This window comes from Seriola aureovittata, chromosome 4 (genome assembly GCF_021018895.1).
Source record: "Seriola aureovittata isolate HTS-2021-v1 ecotype China chromosome 4, ASM2101889v1, whole genome shotgun sequence".
In the NCBI taxonomy this organism is placed as follows: Eukaryota; Metazoa; Chordata; class Actinopteri; order Carangiformes; family Carangidae; genus Seriola; species Seriola aureovittata.
In genome coordinates this window covers 6638587-6657895 of record NC_079367.1, presented here as the reverse complement: position 1 = coordinate 6657895, position 19309 = coordinate 6638587, and the positions used below count along the sequence as shown (strand labels likewise).

At 41.0% G+C, this 19309-nt stretch overlaps 1 protein-coding gene across 1 annotated transcript in view; it reads left to right on the top strand.

Annotated features, from left to right (window-relative positions):
* The first annotated feature begins 618 nt into the window (after positions 1 to 618).
* The window catches only part of LOC130167319 (chloride channel protein 2-like), a 168550-nt gene continuing 149859 nt past the window's right edge, over positions 619 to 19309 (top strand). Inside the window, exon 1 of the mRNA XM_056373338.1 lies at positions 619 to 1294. Coding sequence (XP_056229313.1) covers positions 1292 to 1294 — 3 coding nt within the window. The 5' untranslated portion in view covers positions 619 to 1291. The remainder of the gene's footprint in view (positions 1295 to 19309) is intronic.

The window sequence follows — 19309 nt, the reverse complement described above, 5'->3', positions numbered from 1 at the left end:
AGAAGTCGTGAGTTGCAATTTATAATCCTTATATAAAGGGTGTCTTGTGCCTTTTTATAGCCTAATAAGCCAGTAGGAAAAAAAGACACACTTACCTAAATTCACACAGTGTAATATCTTAAATCCTGATTGATTTTTTCTCAGATGAGAATTATCAGCTGTGATATTTAAATTGGATAAAAACCTTCATTTCCTTCCAGCTCCACGCGTCCAAATGCGCATAGCAGGTGTTACAAACCTGAAACTGTATCTGTAGGTGTGATAAACCTCTTCTAAACAGGGTATAAAATATATTAGGTTCAGATTCTAATTCAGTTGTTTTGGGGGGGATTTCAGTCTTCGTGAAGTCGCTTCATAAAAACCTCTAAATGTGATGAAATGTCAGCTGCGCACTTGAGCGCGTGTGAAGCAGATGCTCTTTCCCGTCGGTGTCAGTATCTAAACTGAATTGTGAAAAAAACCTCCCACAGGTGTAGCCTCCTCTCTCTCCCGCTCGCGCCCCCCCCCCCCCCCCACACACACACACACATACACACACACACCACCACCACCACCACCACCACCTCCACCTCCACCTCCAGCAGTGCGCACTCCACTCGCCCGCTACCGCATCCCTGTCTGCCCAATCCGCTCCAGGCGGTCGGATCCCGGTTCAGTCCAGCTCATGCACATCTGGAGCCAGGCGGCGGGGAACCAGGGGGATGAGACGGGACCGAGCGGCGTTTGCAGCGGCAGCTCCCTGCATTGCAACAGAGGATGCTGGGGAACCAGGCTGTTGAATATCTGAGGAGCATCTCTCGTCTCGTCTCATTCTTTAAAATGATTTATTTTGCCATGGGCAGCAGTGAGTAGACGCATACACACACAGGTCGTGCAGAGGACCTGGTGTCATCCTTAAAATTCCTCCTGACAGGATCATACTGAGGGTGCGTTTTTTTTTTTTTTATATTAAATGCGTCTTCGAAGTTGAGCTGTTGCAACCAATAGGATTTGTTTCCAGCCTGAAACCACTGATTCCGGACTGGACTCGTTGGCAGAGATCAGAAATCTTTGCAGCAGCAACAGTCAAGTTCATGAGGAGGATAAACTATTGCCTTGAATCAAACTTTATCTTTGAACTTGCGGGTTTTGATCTGTCCGACTGCCGCGCGCCGACACCCCTTCCCCTCCAACGCACCTCAGCACCAGGAAGGGTGAGAGATGGAGAGCTGCAGGTGACTTACCGCCGCCTCAGGAAGTCTACTGGGGGTTTACTGGACAGTACTGGGGATACCCAGGGGCCCCGGACAGGATGGTGAGTACTGGCTGCGCACTGCGCGTCCGCATGAGTGTGTCTGTTGGTGAAACAGCGATTTCCATCTGCCCGTAAAGGCTTCATGTCGCCCCTCATGGTCCTATCCTCGCCTCCACTACGCACGCACGCACGCTCCCGCGCACGCACTTACGAACACGATGGTCACGGATCTTCAGCATGTCACAAGATTAGATAGGATAGTTTATCAGCGCATCAGCTGCGGGCTCCTCACATCACATGACGGAGCCCCGCGCCTCACGCACATTATCTGTGTTTTAATGGGAGATCTTCATGAGGCGGGTTCTTTCACGAAATGGAAAATCTTCCCTGATTTTGTGACGCTTCCACACACACACACACACACACACACACACACACACACACACACACACACACACACTCTGATTGTAAACACAGGCCAGGGGCAAGCAGTTTCCTTCGCTTGGGTCAAAGTGGCCTGCAGCAGAGAGCATCAACACTCCACAGGTCCTTAGTAAACACTTAATGTTGAATGGCTGCATGAGGACCATGCAGTGCCTGGATTGTGCCACTAGGGGGCCCAGAGCTATTATTATTATTATTATTATTATTGTTGTACCATTTGCCTTTATAGTTTTCCCTCATTTTGCCTCATGGACTTGTTGAATTCTTGGTTATTTCCTGTGTTTCTTGAATTTCCCACAGTGGGACGTTCAGTGAACTCACCTTGACTTGTTGGGTTTTAGGTTAAGGCTCCCACGTGGTGTGGCAGAGTTGTGTCCCTTTTGTGAACAGGTGTTACAGTCACACCTGGTTGTAGCTTGTGGCTCTTCATTTTCAGAAGCTGATTGATACTTAAAAAACATTTTCTATTGATACATAGTTTGTTCTCTATAGTTACCGTTTATAGATTTAACTTCAAGTTGTCCTTTGATTAACTCAGAGGCAGTGGGTTTAGGAAAGTAATGGAAATAATTAATTACATTAAAAACATGGAGCGACAAGTACTCAGATGCAACCATGAAAAAAAAAAAGCTTATTCATGTCACTGAGAAAGAAAATCTCAATGGCAGCTTCATCTCCTCTGTCATTTTTGTCTTAAAGGACCTGGGTCATTGTTGCCTCCTGCCTGATAGCTCATGCTACTCTTTTATAAGAATAATGTAGTGATTACAAATGTGCTGCTTACCTCTGTTTACATGGTGGATATTAAATGGAGGCCATGTTTTTTTTTTTTTTACTGACTCCCATCATCATCAGTTAATTGTTGACCATCAAACTGGTTTTGCAGCAGCCACATACGATTTTCAAAATACAACTACAGCAAAAATGTTTTATGATAATGTTGCAAAGGTGTTTTGTTTATTCATTTGTTTTTTAATGATTGCCTGAGTAGCTGCTGGTGTTTTGCTGTTACGACATCACACAGGCATCCGGCACTAATAATTTAATTTTGCATAACCTAGTAATTCCGGGAAATACATGTGTCCTTTGAGAAAGTCATCACAGTGCTTCTGTAAGTCGAAATCAGATTCATAAAGTAAGTAGAGTCGCTGCATATGTGATGGTTTTAGCAACTGTTGACCTACGAAGGGACAGATCTTGTCTTTCTGAACTTGCTTTAGGCCTGTAAATATGATGGAAGAAATCAACTTGCTTTCATGACATTTTCCAACTCAATTTTACAAAAGCTTTAGCAGAACTAAGTGCATTGTAATGATTTACATCTGAAAAACAAGAATTTAACATGTCGACCGCTTGTACTAACTTTATTAAAGGTCCCATTCAGTCTAAAGGTAGATGTCCATGTGTTGTTTGATTATAAAGCAGGTCTAGGTTCTATATTAATACTGTGAAAGTGTCAAAGCGCTCAGTCCACAGAGAAATGCACACAGCCCGTATTCAGAAACTGAACCGTCAGGACTTCCTGTAACTTTTTGATGTCACAACAAAGCGGGCACCACTCTCAGCGATGCCCCAAACCCCGCTCACCCACAATCCAACCTTGCAGGATTTGGTTTCTCTGAGTGTTTTGTCTTAAATCTGCTTTATTTTTATTAGATCACTCAGAAAACAGTCAGCCAATCAGAAGAGAGGCTCAGAGCCTCCTCTCTTCTGATTGGCTCACCGACCGGTTGTTAGTAGAGCTCCAGAGAGAAGCCTGAGAGAGGAGATGTAAAACTACACAGAGATGGTTTATGGTTCTTAAAACCACAAATATATCTTTTTATGGATCAACACTTCAAATAAAACACAGAAGAAGAAGAAAATATGGAGCTTTAATGTGCCTCAGACTTTCATTAGGGACATTTTGTAATAAAAAGATAAAGTTTGATAAAAAGAATAAGTGAATTTTTGCAGGAAGGTGCTAAAAGGTCTTCATTCACCCAACCTGTAGGAAGGATACTGTTTGTTATCTGAATGAGATTCAGATTCATATTGCGAATGCATCACTCCTCTGCTGGATGCTCCACTTCACAGCAAAAACATTTACTCATCTCCACTCTCGGGCTCTTTAGACACATTCCATTAACGCTTTAGTTGACATTTAAGTGTGAAACAATTAGTTGAGGCAGCAGCCAGGCTGGCGAAGAGCCGGAGGGTTTTTCTTTGTTTTTTTTTCTTTTACAAGCATGAATCAGTCCCACCACATCCACGAGACTAATGGAGTTGTCTATCACCAAATAAACATCAAGTGTATCAGTGGATTCGCCGCCCAAGGCGTGCAATGGATTTTTCTTTAAAAGTTCACCACTCGAGGGACGGCATGCAAACTTGTTGAGACAGGAAGGGAGGAAGGTGCGAGGCAGGGGTGGCAGGAGGATGGAGTGTCAGAGAGCGGTTGGATTGCTCCCAGTTTTTAATATTGATCTTTGGATCTTGCCTCCACCTTTGATGGCCTGAGACAGCGAGCCAGAGCCAGGATGCGTTGCCAGATGTGAAGCGAAAGGGAGATCAAATCAGCAGTTTTGTTTTCAAATCTCGCTCAAATGAAAATTGCATTCGCTGACGGAAACGTGGTTTTTAATGAAGTTAATCCATTTCATGTCTGTGGGTGGCGCTTTAAAAATCTGAGCTTAATTGAGATCACTCTAATTCCGTGCTGCTCTCTAAACAGCTCAGTCAGCCAAAGGTGTGTGTGTGTGTCAGTGCGTTCATGAATGTGTGTGTGTTGTGTAATAATGCGAACATTCTTGTTCAATTAGTGCTGGATAATCATTTCCTTTGATTGTTTGCACTCTCACTGGGGCACAACTTGGATGGGTTGTAATGTTGAGCAAATTACAGGGGTTCTGTTGATGGTGCTCTGATGGTAAAGTAATGACATGCAGCACAGGGACACCGGGAGACGAAGAATGGCTTCTAGAGCTTTTACACACAAGGTGTGGTCAAGTTTAACGAGCACACAGAACATGAGATAATGACAGGGATGAAATTCATTAGTTGAAAACGTTTTTGTGTCCATATTTCACGTTAACGTTGCAGGAGACTTTCTCTTTGTCTCTATAATCACTCGTTTTCTATTCAAGACCACCGAATAAAAACCTCATGTTTTTTACCAAATCCAGACTACATGATATCGGCCCAGCGATGGCCCGGCATCAGGAATGAAAAGGAGCATTGAGCATGAGAATTGTCCCATCCCTCCACTTTTTCCACTCTTTTCCCCTCCAATCAAAGGGCCTTAATTTAATTTAATAAAAAAGAGTCATTAAAATTGTTTATAATAATAATAATAATAATAATAATAATAACCTGTTATTTGCACAGGATCCTTCTCTCAGTCCACACATAAAAAGACAATGTTGTGATGTAGGCTCCTAATCAAAAAAAAAAAAAAAAGTAAGCTCGGAAGTCATGCTGTGTTTGGTTTTCGGTCAGCTCAATATTTAAATAACGCAAGTCTCCACAGTTCTTGCAGACAGAGGCAAGTTTAACCACGTACAAATTTGTGTGAATGAATTTATATGAGGAAATAAATTGTGTCTGTGTACTGTTGTTTGCAACCTCTCTTGCCTTGAAATTGTCACCTCAGGAGCGAATAAAGTATTCTGCAGCTCAGGGACCCCTCAGCGTGAAATATGCACTGTTTTCATTGTTAGTGCTGTCAGGTGGAACCGGTGTATGACAAGCAAGCTACAAGCTATGATCGGTAGGGGTCCAACATGTAGTCTGCCATGTCACAGCAGAATTTATAGCTCTATGATTGCCTAATTTGAAACAGTGACCGTATCAAAACACAAAAAAAAATGTATTTTTCTTGCCAATAGTCTGGAGGGGATGCACCTTTGATGAAACTGTAGCTCTTGTTCCTGTGGAAGATGAACGTACTTATTGTAAGTCTTGATCGAGAGCATGAGCTGCGTCTCAATTCAGGGACCTCCATCATTTGAAAGCTGCATTTGAAGACCGAAACCTATCCCATTTCCAAGGCTCCTTCAAATGCAGCCGAGAAAGTTCATAGTTCATAATAAATCAGAGCCTCTGTAATGACGCCTGAAAAACCTGAAGCACTTATCGGTCCAACAGTGAGTCACTTTGAAATGAAGACTGAGCAAAATTTCAGGTGACGCAATTGCGACATGACCACTAAATTGTGAACTTGAGACCAGGACTTGAGTCTGAGTCCAGACTGTCTTATCAACATCACATTGCCAAAACAAATAAGCAGAGTGTCTCTGCAGTGTAAGAGATCCAGACACCACATCCAGACAGGGTGTCTGAAGTCTGGCCAGAGAGGAAGGACACCACAAGAAGTCCTTGCAGGTAAATAGAGGAAGGATGATGATGTCACTGCCCCCCCCCCCCCCCCAAAAAAAAAGAAGACATGAGGACATTTAAAATGTTAAAATGATAAATATCTAAATAGCAGACTCGTTTAATTTATCCCTCAGCCAAGGTGAGAAACAGTAATAAAAGAACAATCAGAGTTGGCTGCACAAAATGTGATGTCACAAACTAAAGGACAGTGTGATATGCTAGGAATAATAATATTGATATTTAACTCATATCATATAGTATGTTACATCATTCTTTTGTTGTGAGTTTGGATTCATATTTTTAAGTCTGAATCTGGAAATTAATGTGTGAAATGTCAAAGGAGTCACTCACAGCCACAGAGAATTATCACCCGACCTTGCAATTCCCCTTTTTTCAACATCTTGTAGCCTGTTGTTTTGTTTTTAGGGGTCACAGCTTTACTGTTTTGTTCGATCATGTTTTTCATGAACATTTTAAGCCACAACAGGCGGCTATTTTCAGCTTTTACAAACCCACTCTGCTCTACTTGCATGCAACGATCGTAACGCGACTCCAAATGGACGCTAATGTTGCTCTATTTCTGCTGGGGACTAATAGGCAACTATTGGCTAGCATGGTAGCCATTACAACTTGCTAGGTGGTGCTAAAGGTGCTAATATATCAGCGTTGTGTTTGTAGCATGTTGCCCCAAGTCAAAAAACACAAAAACAAACAGTGAAAGCAGGTTTAAAAGGCTATTTGTAAGTTTTCTCAGCCACCAAATGTGGTTTATTTTTGTGTTTACAAGACAAGAGGTTATAATACGTCCTCTGCGTAAGGCTACGTCTTTAGGGCAGATTGGAGGCTAGCTGGTTAGTGTGCTAACTTCAGTGGGAGAAAAGACGTGATAGAGACAAGAGTTAACATTGGCGTTGGAAACAGCTTTTAGTGAGTAAAGGAATGAAGTTTGATGCTGAACTCACAAAGGTTTTTCCTGTAGACTGGGAAGAAAACAGCTGTTAATGCTAACGCTAGCTGTAGCAATAGCAAAACTTACAAATAGCTTCTTAGAAGATACTGGCTTTTTAATTTCTTTATTTCCAACACATTCTTCAGGTACATTGGCTCTGTGGTTTAAGAAATAATGATAAAAGAGGAAGAAATTCAGACAATACGTGACAAATTAGAAATTTTAACCACTTCCTGATTCAGCCCGCTGATCCTTGCCTCTGATATCTCTTTTGTCAGTATGTCTATACATGCACCCCACCACTGATACGGGGACAAAGTGTGAGATATTGGGCATTTTAATCCGAAATACACTTAAATACAGGTGCCAGCCTTCAAAAGCTACTGTCGCCATAGCAAACCAGACTGGAGAAATCAGACGAGGTGAAGAGCAGACAGAAAAACTAAGACACAGACAGACAGGGCCAGAGTTATGGTGACATCTTTTAAAGCCAGAATCTGTTCCCCCATCACCTGCAGGTATCCTCAGACCTGTGGCTTCTCATCACTGGCACCTCAGACCCATCCATTCAAAAAAAAAAACTCTCTTTGATGGCGGGCACGAGCGCTCATGGCAGCGGCTCCTTTCTTTCCTCCCTCTGCTCTCTCTTTGCCTCCAGACAAATATCAAAAAAGGGGCGCCTCCGACTCAGCTCTGAGACAGTGGGTGGAAATAAGAAAGAACGAGACGCTGAGGAAACGAGAGAAGTGAGACTTGGTTAAAAAAAATAATAATAAAAAATGGCTTGAGCTGCCACATTTTACAGAGCTTGTTTAATCTTTAAACACTCCTGACTCCTCAAGCACTTAGATTTCAGCCGAACCTGCTCACTGTGAATGTTTTAATTCAGAATATTTAAGTCCAGAGTGTGCAGGTTAAGTGATGGCGACGGGTTGTTTTTGCGCTCACTCCATCAACCCCAGCCTGTAAGTAAGTTAGGGAGTTCTCAGGTGCAACAGTCATTACTCAGATGGGGTCAAGGATTCATGGCTCCCGGCATATAAATGAGTTTCTTGTACACATCGGTGCAGGTGTTGCAGAAAAATGAAGCTTTTCTGTCTGGAGAGAGCATTTGCAGGTAAAACGTGCACACAATGTCGATCATATACACACGCTGCAGTCATGCCTGAGCACACAGGGAGGCTGCTTCTCTGCTGAACTGACTCATTCTTACATCCAGACACACACACACACACCTTTCTGATAGATCACACAATCTTTATTTCTTGTAATTGAATCATCTCAAGGCTTTTAATCCAAGCAGAAACCAGTCAGCACGTAAACCCAAGGTCACTGTCAGATGCACACACACAAACACACTGAATAAGGTGCCGAGAATGACGACATATTCTGTTGGTGGAAAGTCAAAGCAGATTGAAGTCTTTGATCCAGTCTTTGTCTTTGCAAATGACTTAGACCCAGATTTTGCTGACACGCATTTTCGACTGTTTAACTGATTAAATGGCTTAAGTAGATTTACTCCAAAAACAAACAGTAAGAAAAAGAGAGAGAGCACATCCTGCTGCAGACAGTGAAACCACAGGGTTTACATCCAAGTCTTAGATGCCAGAGAGAGGAGACATGGAAAGTTTAGGTGCAGTTTCTTTCATGTGACTTCACATTTTGTTGATATGAAATTGGCCATTTGCCCAAGAGGCTGCATGAGTTGTACAGTCAGGTGAGGAGCTCCAGGGCATTTCCAGCTGTTTGGGTCAACGGTTGAAATGGCTGAAAGAGACCCACCAGTAACATCTCTTATTAGATATATTATTATTATACATCATATATACATATTATCAGGTGTACATACTGTTTCCCCCCACACTGGCCATTATATAGTGTTTTTCTGTGTTTTTTGTCATTAAATGAAAACATGGCATGAAAACTGACTCTAAATGAAAATAACCTTTCCAGAATCAAAAATTTCACATGTTCATTATACTGTGAAAAAAGTGGAGATGTGATAGTGTATTAGTCCATTGTACGTAAAATAAATAAATAAAAATATGAATTCTGGGTAGGGTGGTAATATCTTGAGAAAAAACTCAGAACTTACAAGGTTAAAATTTAAAATTCACGAGACATTCTCTGAAATTATAAAGTCATAAGTCTGGGAGGAAAAATTTGGAAATTCTCTGAAATTGAAGTCACAATTTTAAAAGAGAAAACCTTGTTCGAGGAACCACCTCACCTCACTTTGCGGGGTTGGATCAACCTCATCACCACCACAGACACGTATCACGCCTGCTGTGGATGATCTAATTAAATTACACTTTGCAATCGGATTTAGCATGAAGGAAATACTCGTGACTTTATCCCAGAATCATCAAATGATCAGAAGCATCCAAACCTTTAAAGAGACATTTCTGTCAATTGGGCCTATTCAGAAGAAAACAACAGATGACTAGTTAGGTTTGCATGTGTGTGTGTGACTAAGAGAGAAATATGACATTTCTATCATTAATGGCAAGTAACAAATAATCTATAATAATATAAATAATAAACAGCCTAAATCAATCCACTGACACTGTTTTTGCCTCGGATGTTCTGGATAACCCACTACCAACTTAATTTAAAGCCAAGCGTCTTCTACTGGCCAGGTGTTTGCACGTGTGACAAATGGTTTAAAAATAATTGTTTAATCACAAGTATTTACTCATCGCTAAATCCAATTGCAAGGTATGATTTGATTAGCTCGTCCACTGCAGACATAATACATTGCACGCAACAGCAGCTGCGGTGTGATGACGTTGATCCAACTTTGAAGTGAAGCCATGTGGTTCCATGACAAAAAAAAAAAAAACCTGGAGTTCATTTCTGGAAAATGTACGACTTTAATCTTGAAAATCCTTTTTTTCTTTTTTTAACCTACAATGGCCCTAATTTGCAACTGTGAAACAGACTATTTATAGACTAAGAATAGACTAAATTTGGGTTTTTCAAAGTCTTACACAAAAAAGTATACTTAATTAGCAATTAGCAGTTTCCTTTTGCAGTGTAGCCATCTGGTAACAGCTGTCTGTAGATCTATGGCTACATTGCAAATAGAAACTGCTAATTGCTAATTCACTATACTTTTTTGTGTCAGACAGCTGTTACTGGATAACCTTGATACTACAGATAACTGGAGTTTAAAGATGTTTTTCTCTGATTTCTAAGCGGATTTATGGATGTTTATTCGTGACGGACATTTGAGATGGTGATTTCATTGGGAAGAATGTCAGTGAAAATTAAGATATGTGCTTCATGCCCTAGTTCCCCATCTCCACCCAGGTTTCATCAATCAAAGATGACGGATGAAGTTGTACTTATATTCATAACCTCACATTGACAGTCCAAATCACCACCAATATGCTATGAAGTGTTTCGAATTCTATAAGACACTGTTCAATATTTTTTCACTCAGCTTCTTGAGAGTATGTTTTCCATTCTGTTGGGTGGCTGATGATGATTTATTCTGTTTGATTACAGAAAATGATAGGTTAGTGAGTTAAAGGTTCCCCATGAGGTTCTTGACCACTAGTGCTATAGAGCAGTGTTTTTGTGAATGCGTCCTTCCACTGATATACAGTTGGTGGCATTAGCACACCTAGAAATGTAGCAGTGTGCCAACTAAAGACAGCTAGTTAATGGATAGCAAACGCGGATGTTAACGTTGCAGATTTAAAGAGGCTATTCGTAAGGTTTTGCTGCCGGCGAGCGTTTTTTCATGCCGTGATTGAATGGTGGTGATTGTGCCTCGTTTGGGGCAGATAAGAGGCTACAGTAAACCGCTATCTGAAAGTGACGAGACGGGCCGGGGCTAGCTGGTTAGCATGCTAATTTCAGTTGATAAAAGGAGTTGATAGAGACAAGTTAACATTGGCGTTGCTTTCCACTGCCTGAGACAGTTGGTGAGTAAAGGAGTGAAGTTTGATGCTGAACTCGTGACATTTCCTCTAGACGGGTAAGCAAACAGCTCTTAATGCTAACGCTAGCTATGTAGCTATAGCAAAACTTACAAATAGCTCCTTTAGAATAGTTAAAAAAAAAAAACTGTAAATACTTTATGAAGAAGGAAATACATTCAAAACCTTTGTTAGAGCTCAAGGTTAAACACAAAGCATTTTGGGTAATAAAAGCTAAATGTAAACAGAACTGTGCTTGTTTATATGAATCCTCCACAGGGCGGCTTCAATGAGAACATGACATTGTCAATGTCAAGAAGTCACTTCATTCACAGACGACAGCAGCAACTCTGCAGTACAGATGCCACTTACACAGAAAATAACATGAGTGAACCCATTAGGGGAAAATTGACATTGCACAAAGACAAGATAATCAGATGTTTACATGCCAATATATTGAATGAGATATCAAATCTAATACTCCAAGACCACTCATCATGTGTAGGTTGTTACAATATGCACTTAACACACAGTATAGTTTTCTCACTGCAACATAAATGGGAGAATACACTGCAGAGCTTCCTATAATACATCTGACAAAACGACAGCTTCAGATTGGCTTTAAACCCTCTGGAGCCGGCAGCCAATGTTGCTGTGTACTGTCGGATATAATTTAATGTAAACACAGCTGAACCCGATGACCACTTGAAACAGCTATTTCAAGTGACTGGGCGTCATATGTGTGCAAGACAAAGTGGCTTTCAGTCATGCAAATCACACAAGGAGGTGTTGCACGTTACACACCCAGTGCTAACAACAACAAAGCCTGTCTTGTAACAAATGTTGCGAGAAGGAGGGTGTCTTTACAGTCAACACCGAGGCCTCAGCCTGCACTGCCTTATCTCGTGTCTACTAGAAAGGATCATTAGAACAGATTACAATAAATTACAATGCTATTAACTATTAGCCTAGAGCTAAGAGCTTTTCTATGAGGAGATACCAACATAGTAGCAAGGCCCCGCGGAGCTGTGTTTATAATCTCAACCCAACCAGAGTTACAAAATCTTATACAATGAATTTAAAAAAAGGCTTCCTCTCCTGTAGATGTGTCATTGTACATTTCCTGCAAAGCCTGTGACAGGAGGGTAGGGAGCGGTTTGTGAACCTCCACAGTGTACCCATCTGGCCCGGGGGATTTGCAGGATGATTTATTCAGTGCAGACCAGGTGATGGAAACACAACTCATTTACATTTCGTTTTAAAAGCTGGCTTGCCAGCTGCATGGAGCTACTGCTAATGACAGACGGAATAAAGTAGGGAGAAGTCATTGAGTCCTCCATTCCAAACGACTGAGACTGTCTTTGTGTAAAAAAAAAAAAAAAAACAGCCCATAGGTCGTTTGTGCAGCAGGTTATTATGACCCATAGTTACATTACTAGGTCACTTGACTTCCTCCCTCGAGGAATAAAACACGATGATGGGTGGTAATAAGCAGCTCGCAGGGGGCGACGTTATCCATTATGGGATGAAAATGTGGCTGCACCGTAAGATGCTGCTGATTTATTTATTAGTTTATTTACTTGTTTATTTATGAGGGAGCATATACATCAATATAGTTGTATACAGATAAGTTGTGCAACAGATGTGTACGTGTTCGTCCCTGGAGGCACAAAGGGAAACCTGAAGTCATGTAGTGACTGTTGTAGAGAGCGCAGTGAGTCTGACCTGAGAAAATATCCACTTCAAGCTGTTCTTCTTAATGTAGCTTCACCCAGTGTGTGTGTATGTATGTGTGTGTGTGTTTATATACCCTCAGGTTGTTGTGCATGACTGGTAGAACTAGACAGAGCCTAATTGACGATGCATGTCATATATTACTGCAGATGGACAACTACCATCACTGTGTTGTGCCGTTTATTTGTTTACTTGCATCAGTCATGTTGTACGGACCAACATGTCTTCACACTGACTCACCTGCACATTCCAGAGCGGGGATCCTACAAGGTTAACCATGAACGTGTAGAGCTTAGATTTGACCGAGGTTGAGGTGGAAGGATAGATTTGGATTTTTTAAGTCAAGTCTATCGATTGCTTCCTACAAATACACTGAAAAAAAAAGGCAACAAATCCACAGTCCTTGTTTTCTGCATAAATTCATTCTAAAGTTTAGTCAAAGTTAAAATGTGCAAACAAATCAACTTGGTATCTTCCTCCTGGTACTTGTATTCAGGTTTATTTTCCAGCTCAGCAAAAAGAAAAGTCGAATACAATTCCCTAAAGTTTTTACTAAAAATTCTGCAACTTCATAAGATGCCCCCTCGATTGGCGAACTTAGCCCTGTGGATTTTGTCGCCTGTTTCTTACAATGTATTTGTGACACAACGGCAAAAAGCTAAAGGTTGTGTAGTGTTCACAAAGGCTTTAGGGTCAGGTTAAGGTTCATGGTTAAGGTTACTGGTCTCCAGAGAGCGAAGAGTTGTAGAGGCAGACGTTAAGATGAAAGCAGAAGACAGAGACGTGGATGACGGAGTAAGAGCGTTTTCATTGTTTTTATCCCTAAGCAGTCTGCAATTGATTTTCAAGGTCCTTGGAAAGACAGTGCTTCTCATTCATTGAACCATCAGTCTTGTTACGCCGCCAAACTCTATATTTATCAATTTGATCTTTGTTGCAGAATCAACAAAGATGCGTATCTGCTCAGAACATCTCTCTGTGCGTTTCAAAGAGCTGAAGTATTTGCTCTGCACATGGACTTACATAACGATGAAGATTACAAAATATACATCTCTCAATACCTTTTTATGAGCATGCATATGATACTTTGCTGCGCTAAACCTCCTTTTAAAGAGGTCAAGACAATTAGTGTTTAAAATGATGATCAATTAAATTTCCTCTCATTTATTTGTGCTCACTTTAGTTCTGTGAGAAAGTTTCATTAAGCTAATTCCTCAGGAAATTCGTATGTTTTCTACAACACCTTAATGATTGATCCTTAGATGAATACCAAGTTTTGAAACTGAGTCAGCCAGTGCAAGGTTAATGGATGATTTGGGCAATTAAGTTTAATGTTCACCCTCATTTAGAGGGTTTATAACTTCTTTTGATTTTCGGGTGAAGACCGAATTGTTTAAAAGACATCTGGGTCTCGTATTTTCTGACCTCATTGGACTCTGTTGTAAATCTGTCTCTAACTGAGCACTTGTATCTACGATCTCTGGGGGGGGGGGGTGTTGTCCACACCGAGGCTTGGACAGACATCTCACACATGAGGACAGGTGATTCTATCAGAAACTACTGGAACAGAAGCTGTAGACTGGATCGGGACATTATTTTAAGAAATTGCCCTGGGGGGTATTGTATAAGACTCTCACCTTATTGCATGCTTTGTGGTCTGAGTCACACACTCTACCTTTTAATACTAAGTCATGAGTCATAGTACAGCAGTATTTTACCAGGTGGAGCTGGGAGTTGGACCTGTTGTGATAAGTAATATATAACATGTCCAACATCCCCCTACAGACACCTAAACACCAATAAATTAAAGACGAATGATTGTCCACCTGCTCAGCATCATTTATGTTTTAATCACTCTGGGGGTTTAAAACTAGTTCAGTGTTTTATTGATATTCTGTTCAGGAAACCGTCTTCTTGTCCTGAGTTGTACAGAATATTAATTGTCATAAAAAATAAAATAGATTCTGGTCTTGGATTAACGGTGTGTGTGGCTGAATGAGCCCAGATGTCTTGGACTTAGCTGCTGCTCTGCTGCAGTTCTCCAGAACTTCCAGATGGTCAGTGTGCAGCTGTCTGTGCCGTCTGATCACCGTCTGAATTATTAATTTCCTCCAGTATGGCTGGAGGTCTGCGGTTCCCACGAGTCCTGTCACACAAAAAGTCTTAGAAATAACTTCATGAAATATCCAGAAAATTCACAAAAGTGATAAAAAAAAAAAAAAAAGTATGAATCACCTCTTTTAAACACAAGCCTGAAAATGACACCTAAAATAAAATGGTTTCTCTTCTTGAACCATTTTAATTACAGTCGTTATCTAGTAAACTTTAAGGAGTGGTACTACAAATTTACAGAGGCTCAAAAGTGGTAAAAAAATATATGTTTTCCTCTTTTGATTTTTTTAAATTTAGATTTAGATTTTACTGTTCTGTGTCCCTGTTACTGTTGTCAAAGTCAGATTAGGATCTTTAGTTAGATCTTTTGTAGTTTAGGTAATTAGGATCTTGGTTTACACAAATTGAATTGTGAAACTTTGTTCTTTGAATCGACGCAGAAACAAAACAGTCAAATCAACGAGCCTCAGTCGCAAGAAATAAAATTGAAATTGCAAAATCTCCATTATTATTAAATACTCATGTTTTGATGGCGTTTCAAGTGACTTGCCAACAATTGAGCGAGTAGGCGCCACAACAAACTGCGTGGTGTTCCTACTGCCTTTCAGTTTGAATGATTTAAGCGGATGTAACCAGATAAATTAACCGCATGTTAATATGGAGAAACTTTTTAATTGCACAGTCATCAACTCCCTTCGTCCTTCACTTCCTGTAGTAAAATTGCTGTAGTCTGAAACAACCAGTAACACTTTACAATACGGTACAGAAAACTTTGCATCGTTACTAAGGAACAAGTGAGAGTGAGTCTGGAATGACCCGATAACTGATGATTTGTTCCCAGATAAATCCGACTACGACTATGAAGTGGATAATTATGAGTAACCAGAGAACAGACTCGGCAATAATATATCAATTAATCATGAGATAATATTCAGGTCCCATATTTTACACTTTGTTTTTTTGAAGTGTTGATCCGTAAGAAGATATATTTGTTGTTTTAAGAACCAAAAACCATCTCAGTGTAGTTTCTCCTCTCTCAGGCTTCTCTCTGGAGCTCTAGTAACAACAGGTCGGTGAGCCAATCAGAGGAGAGGAGGCTCTGAGCCTCTCTTCTGATTGGCTGACTTGCAAGTGTTGGATGGTGGGTTTAGGTGGGCGGGGCTTGGGGCTATGGCTGAGAGCGGTGTCAGCTTCGTTGTGACATCATAAAGTTACAGGAAATCCTGACGGCTGGTTTTAAGGCTCAGTTTCTGAATACAGGCTGTGTGCATTTCTCTGTGGACTGAGGCTTTGATACTTTCACAGTATTAATATAGAACCAAGACCTGATCTATAATCAAACTACACATGGACAGAGACCTTTAGATGATATGGGACCTTTAAGTTCATGTTTTACCCGACAGAAGCAGTGTTACAACTGTCTACAGGACGGCTTTGCTTCCTTTTAATTTTAGGATATTACATTTGAGATATCACCCAAACCTAGTGGGTGCTGGCTATTTCATGCAAGAGGAAGTTTTGTATTGGTGTCGGCATGACTACTGGTAGACTGAGCGCTTTGATACTTTCACAGTATTTATAAAGAACCTAGACCTGATCTATAATCAAACAACACATGGACATCTACCTTTAGACTGTATAAGACCTTTAACATCTGTGATTTGACATACTGACCTCTGTATTCCTGATTAACTCTGAACCCACCGTATCACGGGGAACTGCAGGTCCTTTCATGACCCAACACTGTCTGTCAACATCAACAACTCTGTTTGTTTAGGTTTTTAAAATGAAAATGTTCATTCATTGTAAATTCTTTAACTGACAGATTAAGCAACTGGATTTATGTGCTCATTTCAGTGCGTCTTTTTAAGTATTTACACGCCATCATTAATCAACACCGTGTTATGCTAACGTGCTGCGTGGAGCCGAAAAAAATCTGCTAGTGACACATGAATGTTTTTGATGTTTTGTGTTATCATCACTTAACAGGACAGCAGCCAGCTGTTCATCTGGCACTTGAAAACACGTCAGTGATTTATTCCTTAAACGTCCTCGAAATCAGAATAAATGCTTGAGAATGGAGTTATGTTTCTGCAGTGAAAATATAAACCAAGACAGGACATGACTGTGTGTGTGTGTGTGTGTGTGTGTGTGTGTGTATGTGTGTGTGTGTGTGTGTGAGAGTGTGTGTGTGTGTCCATCACTGTGTGAATAGAAACATGCATACAGAAACATACATAGAAAACACACACATTCAGACACAAGATATGCAAGGTTTGGATATTGTGATCAATAATTGATAAGGCTGTTAATGTGTAATGGTGCAGTGTGCAGTGCCTGGGTTAGATCTATGTGTACTGATGCTGCCTGGACTCACGCTATCCTCCATCAGAGTTCACCCTGAAGGCTCAGGCTGCTGATTCCTCGTTCAGACTTCACAGGCTTTAATCCCAGAGCACTGATTATCCTCCAGGTTGACTTTTCTTGTATCCACAAATTTACAGCCCCTCTGATACTTGTAGTTAACAGCGTGTGGCTGGCTTTGTTTTCACCTAGTGAGTCTGTGTGTGTGTGTGTGTGTGTGTGTGTACTTGTAAATACCACATAGCAAGGACCAAAAAAAGTATTTTCCCAACAGTGTGATGACGTTTTGACAGGTCCTTACTTTCTGACACACCTTCAAATGGCTGTTTGAGGGTTAAGGTGTAAGTGTGTGTGTGTGTGTGTGTGTGTGTGTGTGTGTGTGTGTGTGTGTGGCCAAATGTGGTCCAGGAGACACCGACTGTAGCAGGAACGACCACAGAGGCGGTTTCGAGGACTTCGGCGGGTGTTTAACTCTCAGATTTTGTCGCTGTGATTGCGTCACAACCGCACGATACAGTCATGATACCTTACAGGTGTGTAGTTGAGATCTAAATGAAGGCTGAGTTTGAAGATGGGTGTGATCCAACCCATTAGTACTGAGCCTATGTGTGAGTACTCATGGCTCGGACTCACGGGTCAACATATTGACGTGTGTCAGACCACAGCCATCATTGAGCTAATCTCAACTACACACCTGTAAAGTATCATGACTGTATCTTACACAATTGTCATGCTATCAAATCAGACATTTATAAACACCCCCCCCCCACACACCTGTCCTTAAATCTCTACACTGCCTTGAGTCCAAATACATCTCTGATCTGCTTTTACCTTGACCGAACACCTGAGCTCTGCTGAAACTGTCCGTTCATATAAACCAGGCCTCAAAACATCATTATTATTATTATAAATCACATACATAACACCTTTTTAATCTTGTGCTTTGCTTGTTTTTAACATCTTTACCTACCTGATTTTATGACTTATTCAAATATTTTTATTTTTTATTTATTCAGATTTGTTTTTCATTGTTTTTAAATGCTATTTTAATGCCATCTTTATATTGTATTTCAATGCATTTCCCTGCCTCTGTAAGCAAAAAAACTTTGAATTGCCTTACCTTACCAAAATACCCAACACTACCTCTGTGGTAGTTCGTGTCTCCAGGACCAGATTTTACCACGATAACACACACAGCCTGCCTGTTAACTTGTGTTGGGTGCAGCTATTATCCATGTGGTTAGCAGCAGAGGCTTTGTGTCTTTTAGGAGACGTATGAGGGAATGACAGCAATTAAAAACTGGTATGGACTGTCTGTGCTCACAGCCGATCCCTTGGCCTTTAAAAAGTTAAAGCAGGCAGGTTTCTGTGTGAACGTTCAATGTCTGAAGGCCGCAGAGGTGTGTGTGTGTGTGTGTGTGTGTATGTGTGTATGTGTTTGTGTGCACCTACTGTATCTGGGGTATCTGTAGATCCAACAAAAGGGGTCAGTGTTGCAGTGTTGCAGAAGCGGAGTTTCCACTGTATGAATGAGCCTGATTGTTACAATCACAGAGCATCACTGCCTCGTACTCCGCTGTTGGAAATGATCTGTTTGTCTGACGTGATTTTCAACAGCTTTGTGAACTTTGATGCACGATCAAAAACCACAAATAGCTCCGGGATATTCGTGAGTTCTCCACATGGTGCAAGGGAAGGAGGGAAGGGGAGGGGGAGTGGAAGCCTCAGAGATCGTGTTTGATTTTTGCTGCAGACATGCATATTAAACCACACGCACAGAAAAATGAAAATACCAAGGCTTAAACAATCAACATCACATGCTGTAGCAGAGAGTAGCCTCGCATGAAATGAACAGAAAGTGCACACAAAGGCTTACAAAAACATGTGTGTGCACAAACACACTCAGACAAACCAAGAATAAATAAATGAAGTGGTGGAGGGAAGTTTAAGAGTGGTCAAAGTCCGAAAAGGTCAGAAGTAGACTGAAGGAAGCGGTGGAGAGAACGAATAATAATCCTTTAAAAGAAACCTCACTGGTTAAAGGAACGAGTGTGTGTTTCTGTGTGTGTGTGTGTGTGTGTGTGTGTGTGTGTGTGTGTGTGTGTGTGTGTGTGTGTGTGTGTGTAGGTGTACTGAGCAAAACAAATGTGAAAACAAGAGCTACTGATGTGTAATGATATAAATAAAGCT